We start from the raw sequence: 26,013 nt of genomic DNA, 5'->3' as shown, positions 1-26,013 counted from the left end.
GGATATACGCAGTTCTTCCAAGAATATATTGTGAAAAACGTTCACACAAAAATAAAACAGAGAGCAATTCCAACTGAAAAGAAGACAATGAAAGTTCGTGAGGTTTAACTCTACGACTAGCGTAGGCGATGACATTTGGATGATCAGACCCATCAGGGTACTGTGCCAGAAAACCAGCCAAATTCTCAGAACAAGCATCCGAATGGATGTGAAATGGCAAATTGAAATCTGGTTGTCCCAACGCAGGTGGATTACTGACGATTTCCCGCAATTTATAAAAGAGATCCAAAACTTCAGGAGTGAGTTTGTACTTAACATCCTTCTTAATAAGATCATACAACGGAGAAGTAAGAGTCGAATAATTGGGAATGAACCGCTGTCGCCATCCCAATAATCCTAGAAACTGACGCATCTTTTTCTTGGTTTTCGGGATGGGATAGCAACGGATTGGCTCATTATGACGTGGGTCAACTTTAACAGTCTGACCGCTAATGATATGTCCCAAGAAGTTCACTTCCGTTAGAAGGAAACGACACTTCCGGAAATTCAGGGAAAAATTCCCACGTTCAAAAATTTCGAACACACGCTCCAGATGGGCGAAGTGTTCGTCTAGAGAAATGCTAGATATTAAAATATCGTCCAGAAACAAAGTGACAAAATCTTTAGTACTTTGATCGAAGTAACTATGCATGACGCTCTGGAAAATAGCGGGCGCACTCTTTATTCCTTGAGGTAAGACCATCATTACGTATTGTCGCCCTTTATAAACAAAACTCGTACAGGGGTATGACGAAGGATGGAGACCTACGCCATAGTATCCTGACGAACAGTCAAACTTCGAAAAGTATTGCGCTTTCGCTACACGGTTCAATATATCACCTATTGGTTCCACCTGAGCCTTAGGAGCTCGGACACGGTGGTTCAGTAGGCGAAAATCAATTACAGGTCTAATAGCACCAGACGCCTTGCGAACACAATGCATGGGGTTCCGGTACGGTGAGGTCTGTTCACGGGCTATGCCTAATTCAATTCATTTTTGTAATTCTGCCTCAAATTCCATTTCCATGGATTTTGGCACAGAATAACACGGTCCTACGACAGGTTCTTCGTCAGTTAATTCTATCTTGTACAAGGGCGTTCGTATCCTACGAGGATACTCGCAGAAAATATTACGATATCGGAGTAACAAATTATATAAACGTTGCTTAACGTTAGTATCTAAATCTTCTCGAGATGAGATATAATTCTGAATTTCAGTATCTGAAAGGTTAGATTCAGGAACTATATGCACATCTGACACAGAAAAGGTAACTGGATTTTCTACTGAAGGAGGAACCTCTAAAATGTTGACATCAGAACACAAAAGTTCGGAAGGAAGCAATTCCTGCTCATCGGACGGCCATTCAGTCCTCCCGATCTCAACCTTGTTCGAAGACAAAGCTACTATAAGAATACTAGGTTGATTAGTCGGAATTACGACATGACTACCAGCATTATCACGCAATCGGATTTCTTTCCTCTCCCTGTCGATAACAGCTTTGAATTTGTCTAAAAATGGACAACCCAAAATAAGATCTGTTCGAAGATATTTTATGACAAACAACGGAATATCAAATAAATGACCCTGAATATTTAAACTAAATATCTGGACACCTTGAACCGAAAACTTCTCTGTACCAGCAAAGGCACCTAACGACAAACCAGTATATGGTCGCAATTTAGCAGATGAAAATTTTAATTTTAACTGCTTCCAAATATTCCAGTCCAAAAGGCATAAATCTGATCCACAGTCAATAGTACAGGTTAATTGGACTCCGCCAATGTTTCCTTTGACAACGGGGGAAGAAGAAAAATAATAGTCGGGCTTTTCTTTTTCTTCATCCTCCTCAACTACAAAGTTTACGTTAAATGATATGACATTATTACTCTCGTTATTATTTACATCTCCAGATAATGACTCCACCAAGACATTATAAGTTTTGACATTAGTTTCTGAATCATTATCTACGGGGACCGGAGAAATACAGCAGTCGTGTTCGGAAAAGACTGCAACCTTAGTTTTCCGAAGTAGATGAAGGTTGATCTTCCCTTGGATTGGAAGATGCTTCATCTCGTCTCCTATCATTATTTTGATATCTTCCGTTACGTCCTCGATTTCTTCCACGATAACGGTTTCTACCATTTCCTCGATATCGATTATTATACTGATAATTATTACCATTATTGTTACTGTTATTGTTATTCCTATTTTCAGTCTGAGCATAGCTTAAAAATTCAGTTTGACAGCTACTGTCAACATGTTCTGAATTACGATTAATGATTTTAGCTTGCCTAGCGAATACTTTCTTTGTCGGAGGCCTAACTTCATGCATAGAAGTATCCTCAATCCCAGATAATAACGCTACTTTACTCATTAATTCATTAACACTATTATACTGCTGAACGGACAACAAACGCATGTCCCTAGGCGGTAAACAATTCAAAATTAATTCCACAAGTTCCGAAGTACTCGGGGTTTCGCATATATTGTAGTAGCTTTCAACTACAAACCAAACGTAATCTAACAATGAAGCAAATTTCGTCTTATCATAGCGCAAAGATTGCAACGACTTCTTCTGTGCACGCTCTATCTGAGGCGAACAATACTGATTCTTAAAAAGACGCACAAAATCTTGATAAGTTTTAATTTCAGGAGCTACTGAACTATACCAAGCAAACGCGGCTCGCACCATACAATGTTCTACGACCCGTAGTTTATCTCCATCAGTAAGTGAATACATACTTAAACATTTCTCAAGATCCCTCAAAAACTTCCTTGGGGCTCCAGGTTTGATATCCCCAGAATACGAAGGAAAAGATTGTAAATCTTTCTGCTTAATCGCAAAAGGCAATGAATGCGGTGCTATATCACTAAAGGTGGCAACACTGTTTCGCGGTACCGGATTATTCGGCACAATAGTAGTGTGAAAAGTACTAGAATCATAACTAGGCTTTAAATAGCTAGTATTAAACACTGGTGGGCTATTCCCAACATAAGAAGTGATCCCTCTCGACATTGACCATGTGACAGTGTCAGTAGTACGAGTACTATTACTTACATTATTGCTGTAATAAACAGAAGAATTAACATTTGGAAAAACATTTAAAGCACTAGCAATTACTTTGGTTTCACTAGGACTAGCTGGAAACTCGTATTTAATATCTGGTTCTGATTGCACAAACACAGGTTTACTTAAATAACTAACAGAACTAGTAATAGACACATTACGTTCAGCAGACGTACTAACAATAGTATTAACAGGCAAATTATCCCTTGACTCAGAAAACGACACTACAGAATTTTCACTAGTGCAAGGACGTTTACAGGGAACACCTTCTTTACTCAGGCTCCCACACTCAACTGACGTAAATTTAGGTTTCTGCAATTTATCCACTTTATTAGTTAGGGTTACCACTTCAGAGAAAAGCTTAGATTGACTATTATTGCACCCTTCTAGTTCAATTTTCACTTCTCATTTTTATTTTCAAGTTTTTTTTATTCTATCAAAAACAACCTTTAATGCTTTATGATGAGATTCAGCCTCATTTTCTATAGAATCAACACGAGATTCCACGGAGTCAATACACAACTTATTATTTTCAACTTCCGTTTTCACAGACTCAATACATAACTTATTATTTTCAATACATGACTTATTACTGTCAACTTCTACCTTAAGAGCCTGCCTTACTAAAAATAATACAAAATTTACCATTTTTCTTTTGCTTGTTTAGAAAATAGAACAATAGAACAACAGAAAATATGAACCTGAACAATGATCAGTGTTGCCATCCATAGAAATTACAGTGTTGCCAGAAAAACAATTTCCCTAAAATCCAAGTTAAGGCACTGAGTAGAGGAACAAATTCAACTGCATTTGGTTACGTATCATATTGTTTTGGTTTCCTGTGAACTACTTTTTAAATAATAGTTGCATTTAGTTTGTAATAAGCAAAATAGTTGTAACATACAGTTATTAAAGCTAAATAATAATGTTAATTAAAAAGTAGTTCACAAGAAACCAAAACAACATTATACGTAATCAAACGCAATTGAGTTCATTCCTCTACTCGCTGTCTTAACTTAGATTTTAGGGAAATTGTTTCTCTGGCAACACTGTAATTTCTATGGATTGCAACACTGAACATTCTTCAGGTCATACTTTCTGTTGTAGGATAGCATGATCTATGATTGTGGTAATTTGCATTTTATTATCTCCTTTCACTGATGAATAATCAGGCAAAAGAAAAATGGTAAATTTTGTATTATTTTTAGTAAGGCAGGCTCTTAATGTTATCTAACTGCACTTGCAAATCCTTTTGGTTAACAGTTAGCGAACTACAAAGGTTTTCTACACTACCTATTCTTTCATCAATCTTATGCATAGTAGTGGAGAGGCTATGTACATTTTCAACAATGCATTCCTGAATTCTAGCATTGTTAGCTTCGTTATTTTCCTTTATACTTTCTATTTTACTATTAGTATTAGCATTACTTTCTTCTATCTTACTCAATACAAGAGCGAACATTTCAGCAAGTTCACTAACGTGCTCTGTCCCTTTTTCGCTACCTTGCGGGGACTTAGGCGAAGAAAAATGCTTGGGAGGTGATTCGTTCTCACGCTCCAACACTTCAGGAGAAACATGCACGTCGCATTTAGGACAAACCCAAACAAAAGAATCTGAGCTAACAGCTTCAAAAACACTAGAAGTATCTTTTAACTTAACACAAACAAAATGTGACCATTCGTGACACCTGTCACAAGATATAGCACGTTTCTTATCAGAATCAATTTGTTCCGCGGCAGCAAGAGGTTCACTACAACAAACACAAATAATATCATCTCCATTAGGAGGAAGATTCCTCGACTCAGCCGACATTCTTACTTACTGACTTATAAGTCTAATAAACATAAACATATGTGAGCTCTATCCAGTATATCTCATCAACACCAACGCGACAGTCCGTATCACTCGTTTCTTCCCGCATGACACGACAAAAATAGTGTAGCATTTTAGACAATAAAATAATCCTGGCTGGGTCGCCAAACTTGAAAAGCGCTGGTTACGCTAGTTCGATTCCATGGCTGGGTAGCCAAACTTGAGGCGTGACAAAATTTCCCTTAAAATCCTGGCTATGGGAACCGAACCTGAAAAGCGCTACCTTGCGTCTTATATTACCTTGAATTTGTATCCGTAGCTGACATTAAGGAAACGAAGGAAAAGAAAAGGAAAAAAAAAACATTGGGTCGCCGTTATTCCTTCTTACACTATAATTTATAGACCAGTAAACACAACGCTACTTACTCCAGATTCTTGTACACTACTTGCGTTGTCAATGCTAAGGAAAAGACGAGGAAAGAAAAAAAAATCATTTAAGATGACACCATATATCTTGCATCTCTGTTTATTTAACTTTCCTTGTAATAAACGTATAACAAAAGACTCTCATTGACATTTATGATCGTGGATAGCTAGATTCAGGAAAAAAAAATCCTTGTATTCCGTTTAAGTTTCTCAAACCTTTTAACGCCAACACAACTCAAAGGTAAATAACAATATAAATTAAGCCACACTGTACTAACAGTGTGGAGTTGTTTACATTTCTAGACAATAGCACAAAGTCCTTGGTAGGCTATTTCACCAAAGGAAATTTACCAATTACATTACCACTCGTAACCATCTCCTTGCAGAGAGAGAGACCTACGGCTGCGTCGATTAACCTTCCCCCTTTTAGTACATAACTTCTCCACTTCACCCGCATCCAACTGCTAAGAGGGCATTTCCCTCGACATTTACTATTAGCAGCGGCGGTAATAACATTAAACTCTGTAGCACATTATGGGGAACACAAAACCAGCCAATGAAATTAGACTCGACTTCTGACACTCCCGCATTGAAGTACGAGTGGTATCGTACACCCACCGTCTTAACGTGCCTCACTGATTTAGTGAGCAACATCACAATCAAATGTAACAGGACAACTCGAGAATGCAAACTTGGGGTGCGGCGACTTAATGCTTAGATTGTAAATGATATAGATATACTTATGTATATAGTTATTGATGAACAATACGGAATGCCCGCTGCTGGACAGACGTAAACTAGCCATCGCTAATCAATCCTTAATTTATCAAATAGAATACCTGAGAGAATAAACAATACGGAATACCTGTTGCTAACATACATGTGCTAGATGGCAGCGAGTAATATATTATACATCTAGACAACTCTAAGAGATGATTTTTATTCAGAGCAAGAGAGAAACGGCTTTGATATCAGACTATCCCGCTGGCGTATGATTCAACTTACTGGACAGAGACTCACTCTCGTTTACTCGGACATATTACGGACAAAACTCATTTCGGACAATATTATGGACATTATAAACTGACTCGGATAATATATATATATGTATACACCAAGAAAACTGAGAATTATTAAACGTATATTATTGTTTGTTCATAAGTAATCTGTAGTAAGATAATGAACACACGAAGACATTAATATGACGTTAGACGTTATATTTAAGACAATTTGGACAACTATAAACGGTGGACAATTTCTTCCGCAACTTCCCGGATGATACCAGTTTCTTCACAAGACGGAATAAAAGAAATAGACATATTTACCTGGTAGACAGTTACCAAAGCTCACCCGACCGTGGTTTCACTTTACGAATAGGGACACTGAGGAAACACTGTGAAACCGCACTCCAGGGTGGCGACCGGTCCTGACGACTCCTCCAACATCTCACCATGTGTACAGCCATAACCTCGGCGTGGATTGATCACACCCCCTCCTTGGTTAACAGCAAAGCATACGTTCCACTGCTATCTCCACCAGGTAGACAAACAATCACTGCAAAGCTGCTGCAATGTTCATCCTCACAACAGCGACCACAGTTAGACACATTAAATTCCGGAGAGGCAGGCTGAGCTGACAACAAGTAATATAGGACGAAGTCCCTTGCCAAGAAAACGTAGTAAGGGTGGACGGAAATTTACAACGTCAAGAGAAGGAAGCCATACATCAATCGAGTTCGGTCTCGGAGACAGCACAAAAGGGATTTCTGAACTTCAGCTTTCATCACATTAACAGTTAGGAAATATCTAACCAATCCCAGCCATATTCCAAAACGCACAGGTCGAATATTTGAGTAAGTTCTCTTGTGATTCTTGTTTATACCCGCTGGCCTAGCATAACGTTCGACTAAACAGCTTCTTTAAATATTTATATTAAAGAACGGCCACTCACTGCATAATTCACTGTAAATTAATATCCGAAAATATGGACAATCATGCTTTTCACCTCACCGCGGCCATGTTCGCAGTTCGTAGTACAAAGAAAAGGTGAACCAGAGGGGGCTCTCCGCAGCCCTCTCACTTCCGGATTGGTCATTCCATACTACGCATCAGAGCGTAGAATGGAAATAACAGATTTTATAATAAAACAAATATAACTAAAGGAGAATAAAAATTATATAAACGGGCATTTATATATGCAGATTCATAATAATCCTTCCGTTTTACATGAAACACAAAAATTTAAATTATTTCAAACGATCCGAGCTACTCTCAAAAGCCGCTCAACGCAAACCATAGACGTACAAAGGAAAGTAGCATACTACATCTACATGCACTAGTCCAATTGTCGACCATCTTGAATCCTTCATGAGAGTCGAGAATTGAGAAAATAAAAAGAAATAATATTAGCTGAGAGCTAATTGAACATTTCCGCAAATATTCTCTTTGAGAAAATGTAACGCTCAAAGAGGAACGTTACAACCCTAAATGAAATGCCATCATACCTCTGCGCACTTGTCGTGGATTGCATCCATAAAATGTTAATTTTTACCAATGCCCTTCCATCAAAAGCCGTTCTGACATTGGTTATCATTCTGTACTAGTCTTTACAAAATTTTGCGTACAGTAACGCAACGTTAAAAATGCAAAAAGTCATTATAATTGCTATACCGATCATCACAACCTAAGTCGCAAATTTAGCGTTGCTTTAATGCAAATAGTCACAGAAAGCCAAGTTATCCCATGCACTATTTTTCTCGTGTTTAAACAAATCAAGAGCAGTTTTCCGTTCATCAGTTTGCATCACGAATTATGTATAGTAATATTGATATTTGATTTTAAATCCATTGTTGTACTGATTTTAGGCTTACAAACAAACGTACTATAATCAGTTTACTTTGTAACAAAAATAAAAATTGTCAATTTTCTTCGCAGTATTTCATTTTCCCGCTTGATATCAATGACAGCGTTCACAAGAGTAAATAAAAGTCAACATACGTCTATTTTCCAAGCGACAATACTCCTAATTTCTATTGCCTAATTTCGTAAAGGTTCGCGCAAAATTTGCGGATTATAATGCAATTCAAATAACGCAATAAGTAATTGTAACTACAATACCAACAATCGCAATGTAAAACACTAATTTTAGATTGCATTGACCCAAACCGCTACGGAATGATGCCCCGAAATTCTCAGATATCTCCAAAATGGATGCTATGTGATTGTTCTGTAATTTCTATTTACTCTGTCGCTCCGCCTACAGAAACCGATTCATCCAGAGGAAACCTGCCTGGCTGCCAGCCCGTACCTCGCTAACACATTGTTAAGGCGGAACCTTTACAAGGACACGCAAGCAGTTACACGATTCTTTCTGCTGGCAACTGGTGGACAGTAGAGAGTGGTAGGCGAGTGGGTTGCCACATCATCAGTCTCGAAGAAAGCGAGAGAGATTGCATTCAGAGCATTAACAGATGTGTCTTACGCAGTTAGTACTATTCGTGTTTTGTAATAATAATAAAAAAAAAAAAAAAAGCAAACTAGTACCAAGAAAACAACATAATAAGCCGTACATTTATTATTCTAAATTAGTTTATACGTGTTATATTAACTTTCTTAATGTTGAAGGGCTACCTTGATTGCCCATAAAATACGCCCCTGTTGAATCCTTGCCTCTTTTTGATAATCATTAAGCATTCGTGAAACACAGCGAAAAGAAGTTTTCCTTATGTCCAGTTGATTTGTAATTATTCATTGTGCTGTTCCCATTGCTAGCTCCAGTTTATCACACATGCCCTGCGAGGTGATACATCTATCTTCCATGATTGAGTTTTCAACACGGACAATGGGTGATATCAATAAAACAGAGAAGTTAATCATTATTCCCAATTTTGTAGTAGTTACTCGCATTGGTATCAATAAAAAGAGAATTGAGCACTATTCGTCTCAGCTGACCTCGGAGAAGCCCCGCCCCTTTGGAGTAACCACACCTCTATTCTCGAGCTGAGTAACTACTCTGCGCTTGATATCAATAAAAACCAAAGACTCCTCTTTGATGCTAGTAACTTCTCCAAAATTGTGGAGCAAGCTAAATAGGTGACTCCGTGCGAAATATGGCAGAGTATATGATTGTTTTGCTACGTAGAAAAACTTGTAAACTGCATAGAAATGTTGCAAATGTAGATTACAAAAAAACATTATAGGTTAATGAAAGAAAATGTAGAGTGATTAGCACAACATTTTTGTAGGAGAATCAACTGAAATTCGGGGTGGTGCAATACGTAGTGAGGAAAAGATGTGGGTTTTCTTGCGTTACGTGAGTGATCCGGGATTCCAGGCCGGAATGTTAGGGGATTCTGGTGTGGCTCAAGGTACTGTGTCTATGACTACTACAAGTGTAATGGATGCGATTATTGCGAAATCTGAAAATCCGGAAGTGTGCGTAATATGCAAACAGCAAAGGCAGAGTGGCAAGAACAATATACATTTCCGTGTGCTATCGGAGCACTTGACTATACACACGTGGCAATAAAGAAACCTAGTATTTTGGAGACGAATACACCAATAGGAAGGGCTCATTCGTGGCTAAGCGGTTAGCGTACATGCCTTTGACATGGGAAACTCGCGTTCGATTCACAGCGGGAGCTCATGTGGTTCGGATTTCACGTTAATCAGTGTGTCCAGTCTCATATAGCCTCGCTACTGAAAAGGACGTTAAACTCAAAATCAACTCAACTCAACATTGATAGGAAGGGTGTATACATGAGAATGTATTTTGTTTATGTCAAGGCGAAAGGGTACACGTATGGTGTGCAAAACGCAATCAGATGAACGTACTTTATGACGTGACTGGCTTGACTTTTTTAAAAAGGAAACAAAGGGGCCAAGTGTCTGATTTCGTTCTTAAAGCCAAACAATCTACAAAGACCTTGGACAACACGTGATATGCACTTGTGTTAATCTTGATATTGCTGGATTCGAATCAACATTCATCAGCTCCAATAGGTTCGTTCCCATAATTTCAGTGTTACTTTCTTGTTTCCCGTTTTTTTTTTCTTTCTTTCTTTCTTTCTTTCTTTCTTTCTTTCTTTCTTTCGTTCTTCCTCGCTCGAATATTAAAGATCCTCTTTTGGATTTGTGTCTCAGTCGTAGATGTTTTTGATATTTCGTTGCATTTCACTGTAATTGCCTTCAAAGCTTTGACTTTCCTTCGTTTACTTTCTGGTAACTGTGACTTTGAAAGTACCACTGGAAACTCTTTTATAACATTCACAAATGCACTTTGATTGAAGCTGTCGTTGCTACTTGCCCGTTCCATGGCGTTTAGGATACTACACCATAGGTTAAAAACAACGAAATGACCGCGTGACGGATGAGAGAAATGAGTAATCACTTCTTTTATTGATACGACTCACTGCTACGCGCAAAGGAAACGCGAGTGAACGTTCATAAATCTGGAGCAGTCTAGTCCTGAGTAGTGGCTTGTTTTATTGATACGAAATTGAGGGAGGAGATTACTCCAGCTGTAGTTACTCTGATTCTCGAGCAGGACTTCTCAGGAGTAGTTACTTATTTTTATTGATATCACCCAATTTAGCATAGGTTGATCCTGTTTTTGTACATCCAGACTTCCGCTCGTCTTTCACACTCGTTCACCCTGCTTTGAACTCACATACCTACTTCCTAATAGTGTCGTGACCTTTCAGTTTCGGCACCTAAAAGTTTAACCAAAACAGGGCTATCATCATTGTAATTCTTTTGCTTTGTTTATTTGAAGGACAAGGACGAGGGAGGGAGTTTTGGGACGAAACCACAGCACAAATAGAAAAAGTGAAAAAAAAAAATGAAAAATCATCAAATACTAGCCATATACTTGTTACTTACCTAACTAACTAGTGTTATATTCAAAAGCTAACTAACTATACTTTTTCTATTTTATTTTCTCGACCCAAGTTAGGCTTTACTCCAGTCTTCCATTGTTTCCATCATTCTTTGCTGTTGTGTGTCATACTTAGCCTTCCAAGTTTCATTGTATCATCATCTCTACATTCAAGTTCCATTTAAGTTCAGGTTTCACCTGTATGACATGGCTTTTCAGCTGTTTGTTGTTTTGGCTCTCTCACGTATAGAATTCAGCACATTCTCGTAATCAAGCACTATGCTTCCACATATTTACTTAAACACCACTAAACACTTTTACGACACTTATACTTAACATAAGCACTTTCACACTCCTGTGTGTGGATACAGATACTAGCACCTAAAAACGAAAAACACTACACTATACTTTTACACATTTCACTGTTTCACTTGTTGTGTAAACTTTAATGTTCCTAATTGATCCCATGCTAAAAGCAAATACTTAATGTTCCTTGGTTGACTTTATGCTTATATAGTCCTCAGTGCAGCGGCTTGAGGTTCAAGACCCACTCGGAGCACTTATTGCGGACCTGGTCAGTTGTGTCCTACCGCCGTATGCACTGGGACCCCAAGGACACTGTCCCCCCCATACACCTTTCAATTGGTGATGAATATCAGTTGCACAACATCCAGCTGCGGTGAGGAATTTCACAATTATCCGTGCTGCCACCTAGTAAACAAAACTTGCACTGCTTAGAGACAGAGGATGAAGGTCTTGCTCGCCGCAGTTATTTTCCTGAAATAACAAAAAAAAATGTGGACTTTAGACCCATATGGCATGTACTTTTGGTGTGCAGCTCGTTTGCTACACAAAATCATAGAAGTGCGATGCAAACGAAATATTAAGTCACAAAGTGCGATGTATTTATGATCATAATTTATTATTGAAGTAAGTTAATTCTACAGTAAAAACAGTATATCATTATCTCTCATTTAAGACAGAACGGTTCTCTTTCGATGTCATACTTACTAGTAAGCGTTCAGTGTATTTTGATTTTATATTATATCTGGAAATAAAATGGCGTAATGAGATTTCGATATACAAGACCCCATTTTACGTTTCGGAAACAAGATCTCTAGCAAAAACAGGAGACTTTAGCAGTACCCTCTTTTCTGTCCTATCTTTCCATAGTTCTTTCAAGCTCTGGTAAGAAGGTCATAGACGATGTATGTACCTAGTTGTTACACAACATTGGTTCAGAAGTATTCTTTTCGTCAAACTCTCATGCTTTCCATTGAAAACGAAAGGGAAAAAAATAGCGTTTGGTGTAGAACTTTTAGAAAGTGGGAAAATGAACTGGATTCAAGTAGAATTTAGCTACAGTATCAGTTAGGAAATTAACTCATTGTTTTTTTTTTTTTTTAAATCATAAAAATGGTGGTTCACTTCGTAGACTGCATAATTCTATCTGTGAAATTTGTGAGTTTAACGTCCCACGGTTATGTCCTTTAGGCTAAGAGATACGATGATTAAGGCAAATGAATGATGATGGAATAAGCAAGTGGGAGTACCCCGAGAAAACCCACAAGCACAGTGTTGTCCACCACAAACTAACTTGGCCGGGGTTCGAACCAGGGACCCCACACTCTAGAGCTAAGCGCTCTACCACTGAGCAACTGTGCCCCATTGCATAAGTCTAATTCTCCATTCGTGATGGCGTTACGGATTTAGCACTTAATTGAAAACGCGATATGCAATCATTCAGAACCAGTTACCACCTTAGATAATCTACAGGAAAATTTGTTAAAAATTACAATTGGCATTATTTTTGTCTTTGTGTTGATTTTCTTTATCGTTACTGTTTGTGATGTAAAGAAATGTTATTTTTATTATTTCCTATCCACATAAAACAGTAAAATACGAGGGGAAGTCAGAAAGTTCCCGGAATGTTGTTATAGTTTCGGCACTTGTGATGCAACTACAATGAATCTTGTGCAGTGCGGTCCTTAGGTTACCTAATTATGTATTTGACATATGTAAACACGTCATAACAGGTAGTGTACGAGTAATGTAGTTGAACAGAGAAAGTGTATGGTGATCAGTTGGTGCAATTTCACAAATCGAGTAATGCACAAACATCAAGTTCATATGCAAATTGGAGAAAATCTGCTTTAGAGACTTTGATAGGAGCCCCAACTCGTACAGTGGGACGCAGACATGCCCCACTCTATGTTATCTGTGGGGAAACCCAAACCTTTAGTTACGCCACTGTGTAGTACAAAACAGATCACAAAAGAACTTACAATAATATCAAGACAATCAAACGTAATCGTGAAGTTACATCAGTTACTTTGACAGTTTCTTACGCAGACGAATTTGGCTTCCGCAACCTTTTTGGTAGGTAGACTCATCAAGAAAGTATTTGCGATCGCGAAAATTCGACCAAGGTACAGGTCCTGATCTCTGCGGGGGCCCTCGAATCTCGGGCCCTTGGCGATTGCCAGGTAGCCAACGTGGCCAGACCGGCACTGGCAGATCAGATGTTTGGCTTTTCCCAAAGCTAAAAAAAAATTGGCCTTTTCCATTTCGCCACCGTAGAAGAGATCAAAACCTACGTGACGCCTGAACTTTTCCATTTCGCCACCGTAGAAGAGATCAAAACCTACGTGACGCCTGAACTTTTCCATTTCGCCACCGTAGAAGAGATCAAAACCTACGTGACGCCTGAACTTTTCCATTTCGCCACCGTAGAAGAGATCAAAACCTACGTGACGCCTGAACTTTTCCATTTCGCCACCGTAGAAGAGATCAAAACCTACGTGACGCCTGAACTTTTCCATTTCTCCACCGTAGAAGAGATCAAAACCTACGTGACGCCTGAACTTTTCCATTTCTCCACCGTAGAAGAGATCAAAACCTACGTGACGCCTGAACTTTTCCATTTCTCCACCGTAGAAGAGATCAAAACCTACATGACGCCTGAACTTCGAAAGATACTAAAACAAGACTTTCGTGGGTGTTTCCAGCAATCGCAGGATCGCTAATCAAGTGTGTGTGTTCCGAAGGTGCCTTATTTTAAGACTATGAAGTAAATTTGACTTATATTTGGTAAGAAAGAGCTACAATAAAATTTCAGCAACTTCTTGACTGCTCCTCGTATAATATTTTCGTATGCTGTGGAAAATGCGATACAGAACTTATATATATATATAATATGAGAGAGAGAGATAGTTGAAATAAGGGAATTCGGAAGTAGGCATAGAAAACAAACTACGAACGCACCGGATAATGACAATATTTTCACAGCACAAAAGAATGTACACTGGAAGCACTTTCGCTAAATACTTCATCGGACAGAAAACAAAAGAATTAGAAGGAAATATAAAATTCAATAACAAGAAAATAGCTCTGAAATGTCGAGTTGGGCATGAGATTGAAATTTATTAAATAGTATATTAAATAGTATCCAACCCAATGCTTCACAATTGCTTTCTACTCTATTTTTTTTCTTCATTTATCTGATAAAATATTTATTATAAGTGCTTTTTGACTCATAACGAGAAAGTGATTAGGATTTCATGATTGTAAAGACCGCTAAAGAATGTCTCGTGTCCTAATAAACGCTTACAATAAATTGCAACTCGCACCATGCTCAGTGGTCGTAGAAATAAAAAGAAGACGAGAACATAATATAATCTTTAACCTCCGGACGTTATTCGGCGGTATAGCCTGGTAAAGATACGACGATATGGCAATATCGTGCCGCATTACAAGATAAGTATGTAACAGAGTAAAGTTGCAGCTGGTTGGCATGGAATACTGGTAACATGTGTGATTAGCAACCAGCCGATCCGTATTTAAGATTCCACACAGCTTTTTGTTTACGGGGCAAAATGTTATTGTAAGCTATATGAATGGAAACAGTGAAACAGTGGAAATAGCGTGAAGAAATAGAAATAAGCACTCTGATGTACCATGTAAATGATTGAATTATTGAATTTGTGCTACAAAGTGAACATACGGTTGTAGATTATCTGACAAAGACGCAAGCAATTTACGTACGATAGGAAACCCAAAAATAACCGGAATTTCCTGAATGAAAGTATGGACTTTGTTTTATTTTATTATTATTATTTAAATACAACATTAGTCGCTCTCAAAGTAATCTCCATTAGTATTAATGCACTTCTCCAAACGTTCATTCCATTGTTGGAAGTATCTTGCGAATTCGGCCTCTTTGATACCTGCTGGATTCCATTGACCTGACTGTTGTTTACTTTCGGGATTGTATCCATAGCACCATGACTCATCACCTGTGAGGATTTTGTTGAAAAACTCTGGATCGTCTGTGACTGCGTCCACAACAGGCTTACACGCGACGATCCCTTTCCTCTCCGGTGAGAAGTCTAGACACAAACTTAGCAGTCACTCATTGCATTCCCAATCCTTCGTCCAAAATGCGCTGAATGGAACTCTGGGATAGGTCTGAGATTTCTTCTCTTGAGGTCTTCTTTCACTTATATTTCTCATATCTATGGATCAGTTCATTAATGTATCTGGATAAAAATCTGCGGAGTTGGGCGCAAAGCAGTTTTATATTGCATTAAAGACCTGATCATCATTCACAAATGCCTACCCGGCAAATGTTTCTTCGTATTTGGGGAGTGGAAATAATCAGACGGAACCAGATCGTGTGAATATGATGGGTGGGCATGTACATTGCCACATTGGCACGTAGAGGTGAATATTTCTACTCCTCTTTGCGCCAGTGCATTGTCACTAGCAGCAACACATCTTTCGAAAACAAACCTTGTCTTTGCTTTGATAGGATTCCGTAACTTTTGCAGCAGGTTTCTGTAATGTGATCCTGTGTTTATATCCCGTTTTTGTAAGTATAAGATAATCAGTCAAGATCACAACTTAGGGTCCCAAAACTCGGACATCATGGGCTTGCTGGATGAATGCTCCACTTTAGTCTTTTTCTTTTATTCATTTTCTTTGATTTCAGGATCAAGCAGATCATCCATAATCACTAATGTGTTTACAAAAATATCTTTGTCCTTATGATATATCTGAAAGGCTTTGTATGCATTTCACACATCGCTAGTTTTGAAAAGGTGTCAGCACTCGAAGAACCCAGCTTGCGGCCATTTTGCTCATATGCAGAATGTCATGTTATATGGTTTGAACGGATCCCCTACGAATGTTCACCTCCCTAGCTAAACAATGAATAGTCACACATATTTAAGCACTAACTAATCAACTTTTGCCATCACGCTTGGGTTTATAGCAGTTGAGGGACGATCTCCTCTTGGGCTATTCTGTAGACATGTGCAACTACATTTGAATTCTTTCTTCATTGTGTCTTAATTTGGTCATTCCTCACCATACTGTTTCGGTAATTAAAAAATGGAATAAATGATATGATATTTTGTTCTTATTTTGAGAGATTGTTTATGATAAAAACAGATAAACATTATGCTTGAGATATATTGAGTAGCTAAGCAATAGAATATTGAATACAAGCAAGCTATTGGAATTTTGGCAGTAAGTAAAAACTACATAAGTTTAGATGCATCTTTTTATTTTACATTAAAGAAGTACAAAAGATTTACATTGAATTTAATTCATAATCAAAATGTTATACTAGAATAATTTAAGTGTTAAAATAATAAAAGCTTGTTAAGGAGGAAGACCTCCATGCATAGTGAACTTTTTGTTAATGTTTTTTATATAACTGGTAAAAATAAAAAAGCAGCTTACAATTTGAAGGATGAACATGTTGATACTGAGTTGACTATGACTGCTACTTTGAACTGTTTAGAAACGAAGAAATTTAAGACAGTCTAAGCGTTAACGAAGTCTGAATCCAGTCTGACCAAGTATTCAAGAATAATCAAAAATGACCTTTTGTTTATTTTTTGGTTTCCTTATATATTTTCCCAGTTTTGTCCTTTCACTTGTATGTTTCCTTGTTTTCTATAAAATTGTTTTGGTGTTTTCCATTTTCGCTTTCTGTTTTTCACTTCCTTGAAAGTGAACTTGCTTATTTTTCTAGAAACTTCTTTTTTTTTCCATTATATTTACAATAATCTAAAAATTTTAATATACATAAAATTAACTAAATTATATTACAATACACACCTGCCATTTCTTCATGATGTATGGATCGATTTTTCTTACAGATAGAGGAACCTAATTCAGGGGGTATAGAAGCAAAACCTGCTAAATCCATTTTTTCAGTTTTGTCAGGAAAAAAAAAAAGTGACTCCCTTATGTTTCAGAATTGTTGAACAGTTGTTTTCGTTTAGTGGTAGATTTCATTCATCTGCATTAAGTAGTGGCCACTAAACGAAAAAATGTTCAATTCTGAAACATAAGGTAGTCACTTTTGTTTCGTCTCCTGACAAAATTGAAAAATGGATTTAGCAGGTTTTGCTTCTATACCTCCGAATTATAAGCTCGGTATCCGATTTTGTCCTGCATGCTGCGGCCGCCTAGTTTTTTGGCTGTAACATAAATTCATTGTCAAATTATAGCTATATGCTGCGTTGGCAACATTGTTAACTTAGTAGTATTGCAGAGTATGTCAAACAATGCCCGTTTGTAGTTATTTGCATCGTACAAAATTTAAGCGTTTTTTAAAGAGTTATAGTTGTTTTACAAGATAAATGGTCTACCTGTACGTAGAGAGAGGAAATGTCAAAGAAAACAATATTTTGTATTTAACACGTTAGACGAAAAGGATGAATCTTTTTGTTCGCCGGTAGAGTGCCAAATGTACGTACTTACATTATTGTTTTGTTCTAATTTTTTAAACATAGTGTTAATGTTGAAACATAATTTAAGGCAAGGTATTGAATCCGCGCACATGAATTTTGGGGGCCTGATCGGAACTATGTGTGTTTTTTGTTTATAGGCAAGGGGATAAATTACAGTTGAACTGGCAACTCTGTTTGATAGTCATTTGTTCATTATTTCATGTGCAAACTAGCTTTGTGTGAGAAATGTAAATGAATTCCTCTTGCTTTTAATGCTAGTAAATAGTTTCTTTGGAGAATGAAAAACGAAGAAATATGGTCTCATTCGCAATAACAGTATAGTGATCTAGACCTTTCAGAAAATTCAGTAAATGACGGGGACTTCACAGCAAATAAATTGTCTTGCCAGAATAAGTAATAAATCCATTGTTAAACTTCTAACATGTCATTCAAAAATCAACACGCAGGTCCTATCGGCCCTATAAAAACAGCAAATGCTTGTTACTTGGTATCAGCGTCCCTAGCGTCGTTAATCAGCAACATCTAACAACAAAACCTACAGAATAAATCTCTTATATTGTGTGATCGTTAACACTAGAGGCAGTACTTTACATTACAAGTACTCTAACGACAACTCGACGAAATATAAATTGAGAGTCCGATCGGACCTACAATGACATTTTCTTAGACCACTCCATTGGGTCCGATCGGGCTTACATGGCAGCTAACTTTTAATCATTACATAAAAATTATAATGTAACTTTAAAAAGTTTTAACTTAAGTTAGTACACTATAGTTCAGTACACTTTGCACATGGGTGGATTTGATGGCACGAAGAATGTCTGACGTGTACTTAACTTCACGACGGAATCAGTTCTGATGTGACAGAGATTATCGAATTTTTCATGCGATGTTTTAAGTGTAATATGTTACCAATTTATATAGCATACACTTTGCGTTTGGACGTACCTCCATTAGTAAACAAAATTCAATGAGGTAACGTCGGGGGAACGTGGAGGCCAAGAAATTCGTTCGCCGGGGCCAATCCGACGATTTGGGAGTGTGACATTTAAAATATGTCAGACCTGAATTATCCTATATGGTGGGGCATCATCCTGCTGAAAGGTCACTGTCGGCTGTATGTATGCTGTATTGTATACTCCAACATGTGACAACGGTTCCGCGGTGGTTGAGTGGTAGATCGTTCACCTCTGGTGCGTGGGGTCCCTGGTTTGATCCCACTTTGCGCCAAGTGAGCTTTGTGGTGGACAAACACCGTGTGCTTGGGTTTTCTCGGGGTACTTCCGTTTCCTCCAACTTTCTTCATTCCACCATTTCATTCATTTCTGATAATCACCGTCTTCTTTAGCCTAGCCGGCAAAACGTGGGACGTAAAACTTAAAAGATTTTATCTCATCTTCCAACATATGACAAGTAAAGATTACCGGTAACGGTATCTTTTTCAAAGAAAGTCGGCTCCGCAATTTAGTTATTCATAAGACCACACCAAACATTAAGTTGCTGGTTTTCTGAACCCTATATTCGTACATTGTGCCGATTTATTTTCCCCGATAGCTGAAAGATGGCCTCATCTATAAATGTTATGCGTAATAGGAAGGTATTGTCATCGCAATGCGGTCCAGCATAGCAATTGCACATTCGAGGGACAGTCAAAAAGTTCCCAGAATTCTGTTGTAGCTCTTTATTAGCACAATATACAGTAAGCAGACACTTACTTAATCGCCTTCAAAGTCGGCACCTTTGTAACACACGCACTTGTTCCTACCCGCTCCTGTGATTGGTGTAAACACCAGCGAAAGGCCTCTTTTGGTATCTTCCGAAGTTCAGGAGTCACTTGGTTTTGTCTGCGTTGGCGAAACGGATAAGACCCATTTTTAGCTTTGGGAAGAGCCAAATATCCGATAATGCTAAACTGTTTTTAAAGCTATCAAACTCTCTGAAGCATTTTTTTGTTAATTTGCACATGAACTTGATGTTTGTGCGTTGCTCGATCTGTGAACTTGCACCAACTGATCACTACCACACACTTCTTCGTTCTGCTACATTACTCGTACACTGTCTGTTATGACGTGCTAATACTTGTCAAATTCGTAATTAGGCAACCTAAGGACTGTACTGTACTAGATTCATTGTGATTGCATCATAAATGCCAAAACTAGAACATTATAGGAACTTTTTGACTCCTCATATTTCGTGCTTTGTTCAATATCAGGCTTGATCGTATTTCGTGCTTTGTTCAGTATCAGGCTTGATCGTATTTCGTGCTTTGTTCAGTATCAGGCTTGATCGTATTTCGTGCTTTGTTCAGTATCAGGCTTGATCGTATTTCGTGCTTTGTTCAGTATCAGGCTTGATCGTATTTCGTGCTTTGTTCAGTATCAGGCTTGATCGTATTTCGTGCTTTGTTCAGTATCAGGCTTGATCGTATTTCGTGCTTTGTTCAGTATCAGGCTTGATCGTATTTCGTGCTTTGTTCAGTATCAGGCTTGATCGTATTTCGTGCTTTGTTCAGTATCAGGCTTGATCGTATTTCGTGCTTTGTTCAGTATCAGGCTTGATCGTATTTCGTGCTTTGTTCAGTATCAGGCTTGATCGTATTTCGTGCTTTGTTCAGTATCAGGCTTGATTTTTTCCATAATTTATATTCTCTGTAACCTCGTTTTGAATGCTTTGATTTTCACCACCTTACTCTTTCATGACTGCTGATTGCCAAAAATTGGTCTCACTAGTTCTTCATAGTCTTGAATGTCGGAGGATTATTATACACATGACGAAAGTTTCGTTGGACTTAAATAATGGATTTTATTTCTGCATACCACCTCACAACCAAGGCACAACCTCGTTTGGAATCGCCATTTTGAGAACAGTGTACTGTTAGAGCAACACTGGTTCTAGCGTGAAGTTCATCACTACGTAAACTTAAATTTCTCGTGTTCATATAGTAATTCCAACAGAATGTTGTGAAATGAAAAAGAAATATGTATTTTTAATCATGGAGTTGCATGTATACAGGGCCGTGCCGTGGAAAATCAGCGCCCGGGGCGAGAGTATACGACGGCGCCCCCATACATATATTCCAAGCAATTTTTTCTATCTTTTCTTCCTTTTTTCTCCCGAATTTTTCGCCCCCTTACTTCGGCGCCCGGTCCCCCCCACGGCACGGCCCTGCATGTATATACGAGGAGTGATCAGAAAGATTACAAAGGCGCGCAGTGAAACATGTATATAATTATTCCATACAGCCAACAGCTAGTACATACATTAGGTTTTCTCTACCAGCCGCAAACTTTCGATACCATTCTGTGACATGCCAATGATGCATTACAGTCTCTTCGTAAACCTGTACCAGCCGTCGGTGAATTTTGGGTGCGGTTACATGTTTCGCCCGCAGATATCGAAGAACTGAGCGGACTTTTTTTTGGGAGACCAGTTTTCCAAACGAGTCACCATGTGTCTACCTACAACTATAATTCAATTGATACAACTTGTCCCTTGTGACAGTTGCTTTCCTCTGTATGTTCCTTCCTGCACATGGTCATAACAGTCAGCCAAGAAGGACAGTTTCTATGGCAACAGCACGTTCAGCCAATTATAGTGGCTCATTTCTCTCGCTCTGCAATGGTAAACATTCCACCCTCTCCGCACGTTGCCATTTTGAATATAAACAAATGCACATTGTTTTAGTCGAATGTTGACTTGAGTAGTGGACCTGTTGGTTATTGAGAGCATTCCTTTTAGTTCTCTTTTGTGTAATTTAATTTTATAAAATTGAGATTTACTTGCAGTGAATAATTTCGTATTGCTTGTGTGCTACTCGTGTAGTTTCAATACCCGACGCAAAAGCTGGCAACGCAGCATTGAGCACCACGTGCGCGCAGCGAGCTGTCGCAAGGGACAAGTAGTATCAATTGCACTGTAGCGCCGTAGATGTCACAGTTGCCAACTCCGTGTATTGAAATAACTGATTCTTCTATAATAGACGAAAATCCAGAAATATTGGCCTTGTAGCCCCAGTTTCAAAACCTCCGTATATGTAAGAGAGAGAGAGAGAGAGAGTAGAAATAGAAGGAACGTAGATCACCACCTTGAGGAACTCCTTATAAATATGTTTGTACTGCTTTCTTAAATATATTTTGTGTGTAATTCAAGCTTTCATTAACAACAGTGTATTTGAACTATATGTATTTTTAAGAAGTGATTTTATTCCTCATTTCCAGGCATATGGTGATCGATAAGAACAAGACGAAAATAGATTTGAAGCACTGGAACAAAGAAGGCATGATCCGTGTCTTGGAGTGCCTCCAGAAGCAGAGTTGGATCACTGGAATCGATTCGCCGGAACATTGAATTGCCAGATAAACAAAATAAGCAAAACTTTGCTTATTTGGAAATACAGGCTGTGTTGTTTGTAATAAGACTGTAAATAGTGTATTTTATACTTTTTTTTTTTTTTTTAATATTTTCTCAATAAAATTTTATACAACTTTTTAGTTCGTTGGTTTTATTAAATGTGTGCGCCTGTTAAAGACAGTCCGTGATTATTTAGTTATTTTAAAGTCTTTCCAAGCATTGCTTGAACGCTGCTGATTTGAAGGGAGTCGAAAGAAAATAATAATAATAATAATAATAAAAAGTAATGAAATATATACACTCATGTCCAAAATTATTGTCGCATATCTATAAATATGATTTTGTAGGAATATAATTTGATAACAAATTCGCCCGGTATTTCTTATAATGTTAGTATGTGTGTAATCGGCAAAGACATGTATGAGGAAAATTTCATGTCAAAAGAGCAGTAAATAAGAACATTTGTTTTACTCATTCTAATTTTCGTGTTTATAATTCTTTTCCTATGAAATTTACCACAAATATACATTTCCGGATTATACACATAGTATCCATATTAAAAGTACCCTGCAAAAATCATTATCAAATTATGATCTTACAAGAAGACAATTATAAATATGCGACAATAATTTTGGACATGAGTGTGCCTAATACTACTTTATCAAAATTTAGGGGGGACAGCGCATTTTGCCCTTGTTACTGCACCTTGTCCGTATTGCTTTGGATTGTGTTGGGAAGTTACAGGAGTCTTGGGTATCTTAGAACTTTTTGTAGGCTTGAGTCGTGGGTGTCTTCACAAAGGTTTTGGGGGATTTTACGGAAGTTTTAAGTAACTTTACACATGAAGTCTGAGGTGATTTCACAGACGTATCTGGAAGTTTCACTGAAATCTCAAGTGACTTCGTAAAGGTTTTGGGAGACCGCGGATGTCTTAGGTGATTTCAAAGAAGTCTTCGAATAAATTTTTGGAACATTCACAGGAGTCTTAGGTACCTTACGCGTGAAGTATTAAGTAACTTCACAGAGGTATTTGCAAGTTTCTCGGAAGTTTTAGATGGTTTCAAGCAACTTCACAGAGGAATTTGCAAGTTTCACGGAAGTCTTAGATGGTTTCAAGTAACTTCACAGAGGAATTTGCAAGTTTCACGGAAGTCTTAAGCTCCAAATAAGTTTTTGGAGGTTCATAAAAGTATTATGTGACTCCGAACAAGATTTTGGAGATTCACAAGGGTCTTAGGTGACTTTACAGATGTTGCAACTTCAAATACGTTTTTGGGAAATTACAGTGGCGTATTCCGGGCTTAACCCCTCCCCCCGAAATTTTATTTGCTATTTAAAGTAAATGAAATATCTTGCACAATTTTCAAATTTCCAGGAATAAAGTTGGCCAAGCCCCTCCCAAAACAAAATCGTAAATACGCCGCTAGTAACTTCATAGATGTTTTGGAAGTTTCATGGATGTCTCAGGTGACTTCGAAGCAAGCCCGTATTTATTGGGGTCTAGGGAGGACTTCCCCCCCTAAACTTTGTACGGTAAGCTTACAAATAAAATATGGTTGGGTCGTCCCCCCCCCCCTTCCTATATTTTTGGGCTGGCTACCGGCCTGCTTTGAAGAAACGTAGCGTAGCAATTTCTTAATATTTTGAAACTATCCACGTGGAGAGTAAATTATACACAGTATGTCGGAAAAGTAATGGAACTTCGTTTCTTTACAGATAACCATTAGCTTCATCTATTAAAGCAACAGATCATCAGAAAGCTGGGTATCTGCTCAACAAAACGAGACCACAATCATGTGAACCGATTAACAGTGTCAAGTTATAGCAAGAAAATCAGTGTATCTGGTGTCACCTTGTCAGAAAAACACGATGGAGCAAAGAGCCAATATTAAAATTTGTTTCAAGCTAGGTAAAATATGTATACAATCATTGGAAATGATAAAAACAAGTATATGGTGATGAGTGCTTATCTCGTACACGTGTGTTCGAGTGGTATACGCGATTCCGGGGCGGTCGGGAGTCCTTGGAAAACAACCGAAAGCCAGGCAGATGAAAAAAATCGCGATGATGAGCTGGTGGAACAAGTGCATGAAATGATCGCCCACGATGCGAATTCTACTGTGAGATGGATGGCGGAGGAATTAAATATGACGAAAGACATGATTCACGAAATTTGGAAAAAAGATTTAAAGAAACGAAAAGTCTGTGCTCGATTTGTTCCACACATCTTAACTGACGACCAACAAAGAACCGTCGCATTACGTGGCCTTTTTTTCTCTTAAAAACAAATGTGTGCTTTCACATCCTCCGTATTCACTTGATTTATCGCTGTGTGGCTATTTCCTATTCCCAAAATTAAAATCGGCCACGAAAGAAACATTTTATGGCAATGTTACACAAGGTTACATCTGCCGTGACAAGGGTCATTGAGACAATTCCAAAAAAGGACATTCAAAACCTATGCTAACATTGGTTGAACGTGTCGAGCGGTGTATTGGTGCGAAAGGGATGTACCTTTGAATAGAAAAAACTACAGTTGGTAAAATGCCTAATTCCATTTTATTTATTTATTTAAAAAGTTCCATTATTTTTTCCGACGTAGTTTTTGGATGAAATTATAGTTAGCTTTTACATCAAAATGGATGACATGATTAATGGTATTTTCTAATTTTATACATTTATTACTGTTGAGGTATGTGATTATTAGGTTTCGATAGAAGATGAGGTTCCTCTCATGTGATCTACTCGGAAGTAGCAAGGAATAAATGGTTATACTGAAATATCGAAAGTTACAACTATTGAATAATTAAATAATTTAAGGCTTATTTTCTACCATCAATATCAGAAGGAATAGTATGGAAATATTTGAAACTAGAGCCTGTGACAAACATCTTGGCATTTCAGCTAAACGAATAAAACGCAAGCTCTGGCGCGACGTTGCCAAGTGGTAAAGGGGTGTGGCTATGGCTAAGCAGACAAACTACAGCGCGATCAGGTGACAGGGAATAGACGTGGTTGTATACAAAATAAATGTGGCAATACCGCTAGCCTCTCATTTGCTAGCAGCATTTAAAGGGAACTTGGACCGCCGCCTTCAAATGCCAAAATGTTTGTCACGCCGTTTAATACTGATATCTTGGACTAATACTGCTTTATCATAAGATCACGATTAATACTCATAAACTATTGAATATTACTGTTAACTAGCCAAGTGATATTCAATTGCTGTAACCGAGAGCTCGTGTGATATATATTGACAAAGCAACTGGGTTACTAGCAACCGAATTTTGGTTAATTTAACTCTGCAAAGTTTCTCAGTATTTTGAGAGCATGTCTGGAATTATGCCCTGTAGGGAATCCCATTGCGCACTCGTTGCACATTCCTGTCGGTGGCGTATGTATGATTTCCTTTACGATGATATCGGCTCCCATTCTATGTTAGAAGCGTGTTCAGTATGGCTAAATTGTAATAGGCTGCTATTAAATGAATAAAAGACGGATGTTTTGTATTTTCATCTTAATAACAACATACATGATTTGAATGAGTGTCATTCTGTAAAATTGTTAGGAATCCACTGGGATCCAAAGTTAAACTGGAACATACATAGTGAAAATCTGTGTAGAAGACTAGTTATCTAGAGTTATATATTTATTACGTAAACTAAAAACTGTTGTTAGT

At 37.9% G+C, this 26,013-nt stretch overlaps 1 protein-coding gene across 6 annotated transcripts in view; it reads left to right on the top strand.

Moving 5' to 3' along the window:
* The window catches only part of LOC145669563 (maternal effect protein oskar-like), a 59,390-nt gene extending 36,916 nt beyond the window's left edge, over nucleotides 1–22,474 (top strand). For all 6 annotated transcript variants that reach the window (XM_081737771.1, XM_081737775.1, XM_081737770.1 and 3 more), the window contains one exon: nucleotides 22,202–22,474. In XM_081737771.1, coding sequence (XP_081593897.1) covers nucleotides 22,202–22,331 — 130 coding nt within the window. In that variant the 3' untranslated portion in view covers nucleotides 22,332–22,474. The remainder of the gene's footprint in view (nucleotides 1–22,201) is intronic.
* The last annotated feature ends 3,539 nt before the right edge of the window (nucleotides 22,475–26,013 follow it).

The sequence above is a fragment of the Thermobia domestica genome, chromosome 14, assembly GCF_964235325.1.
Source record: "Thermobia domestica chromosome 14, izTheDome1.hap1.1, whole genome shotgun sequence".
NCBI classification, from domain to species: domain Eukaryota; kingdom Metazoa; phylum Arthropoda; class Insecta; order Zygentoma; family Lepismatidae; genus Thermobia; species Thermobia domestica.
Note: the sequence above shows the minus strand (reverse complement) of the source record. Positions and strands in the feature narration are given on the sequence as shown.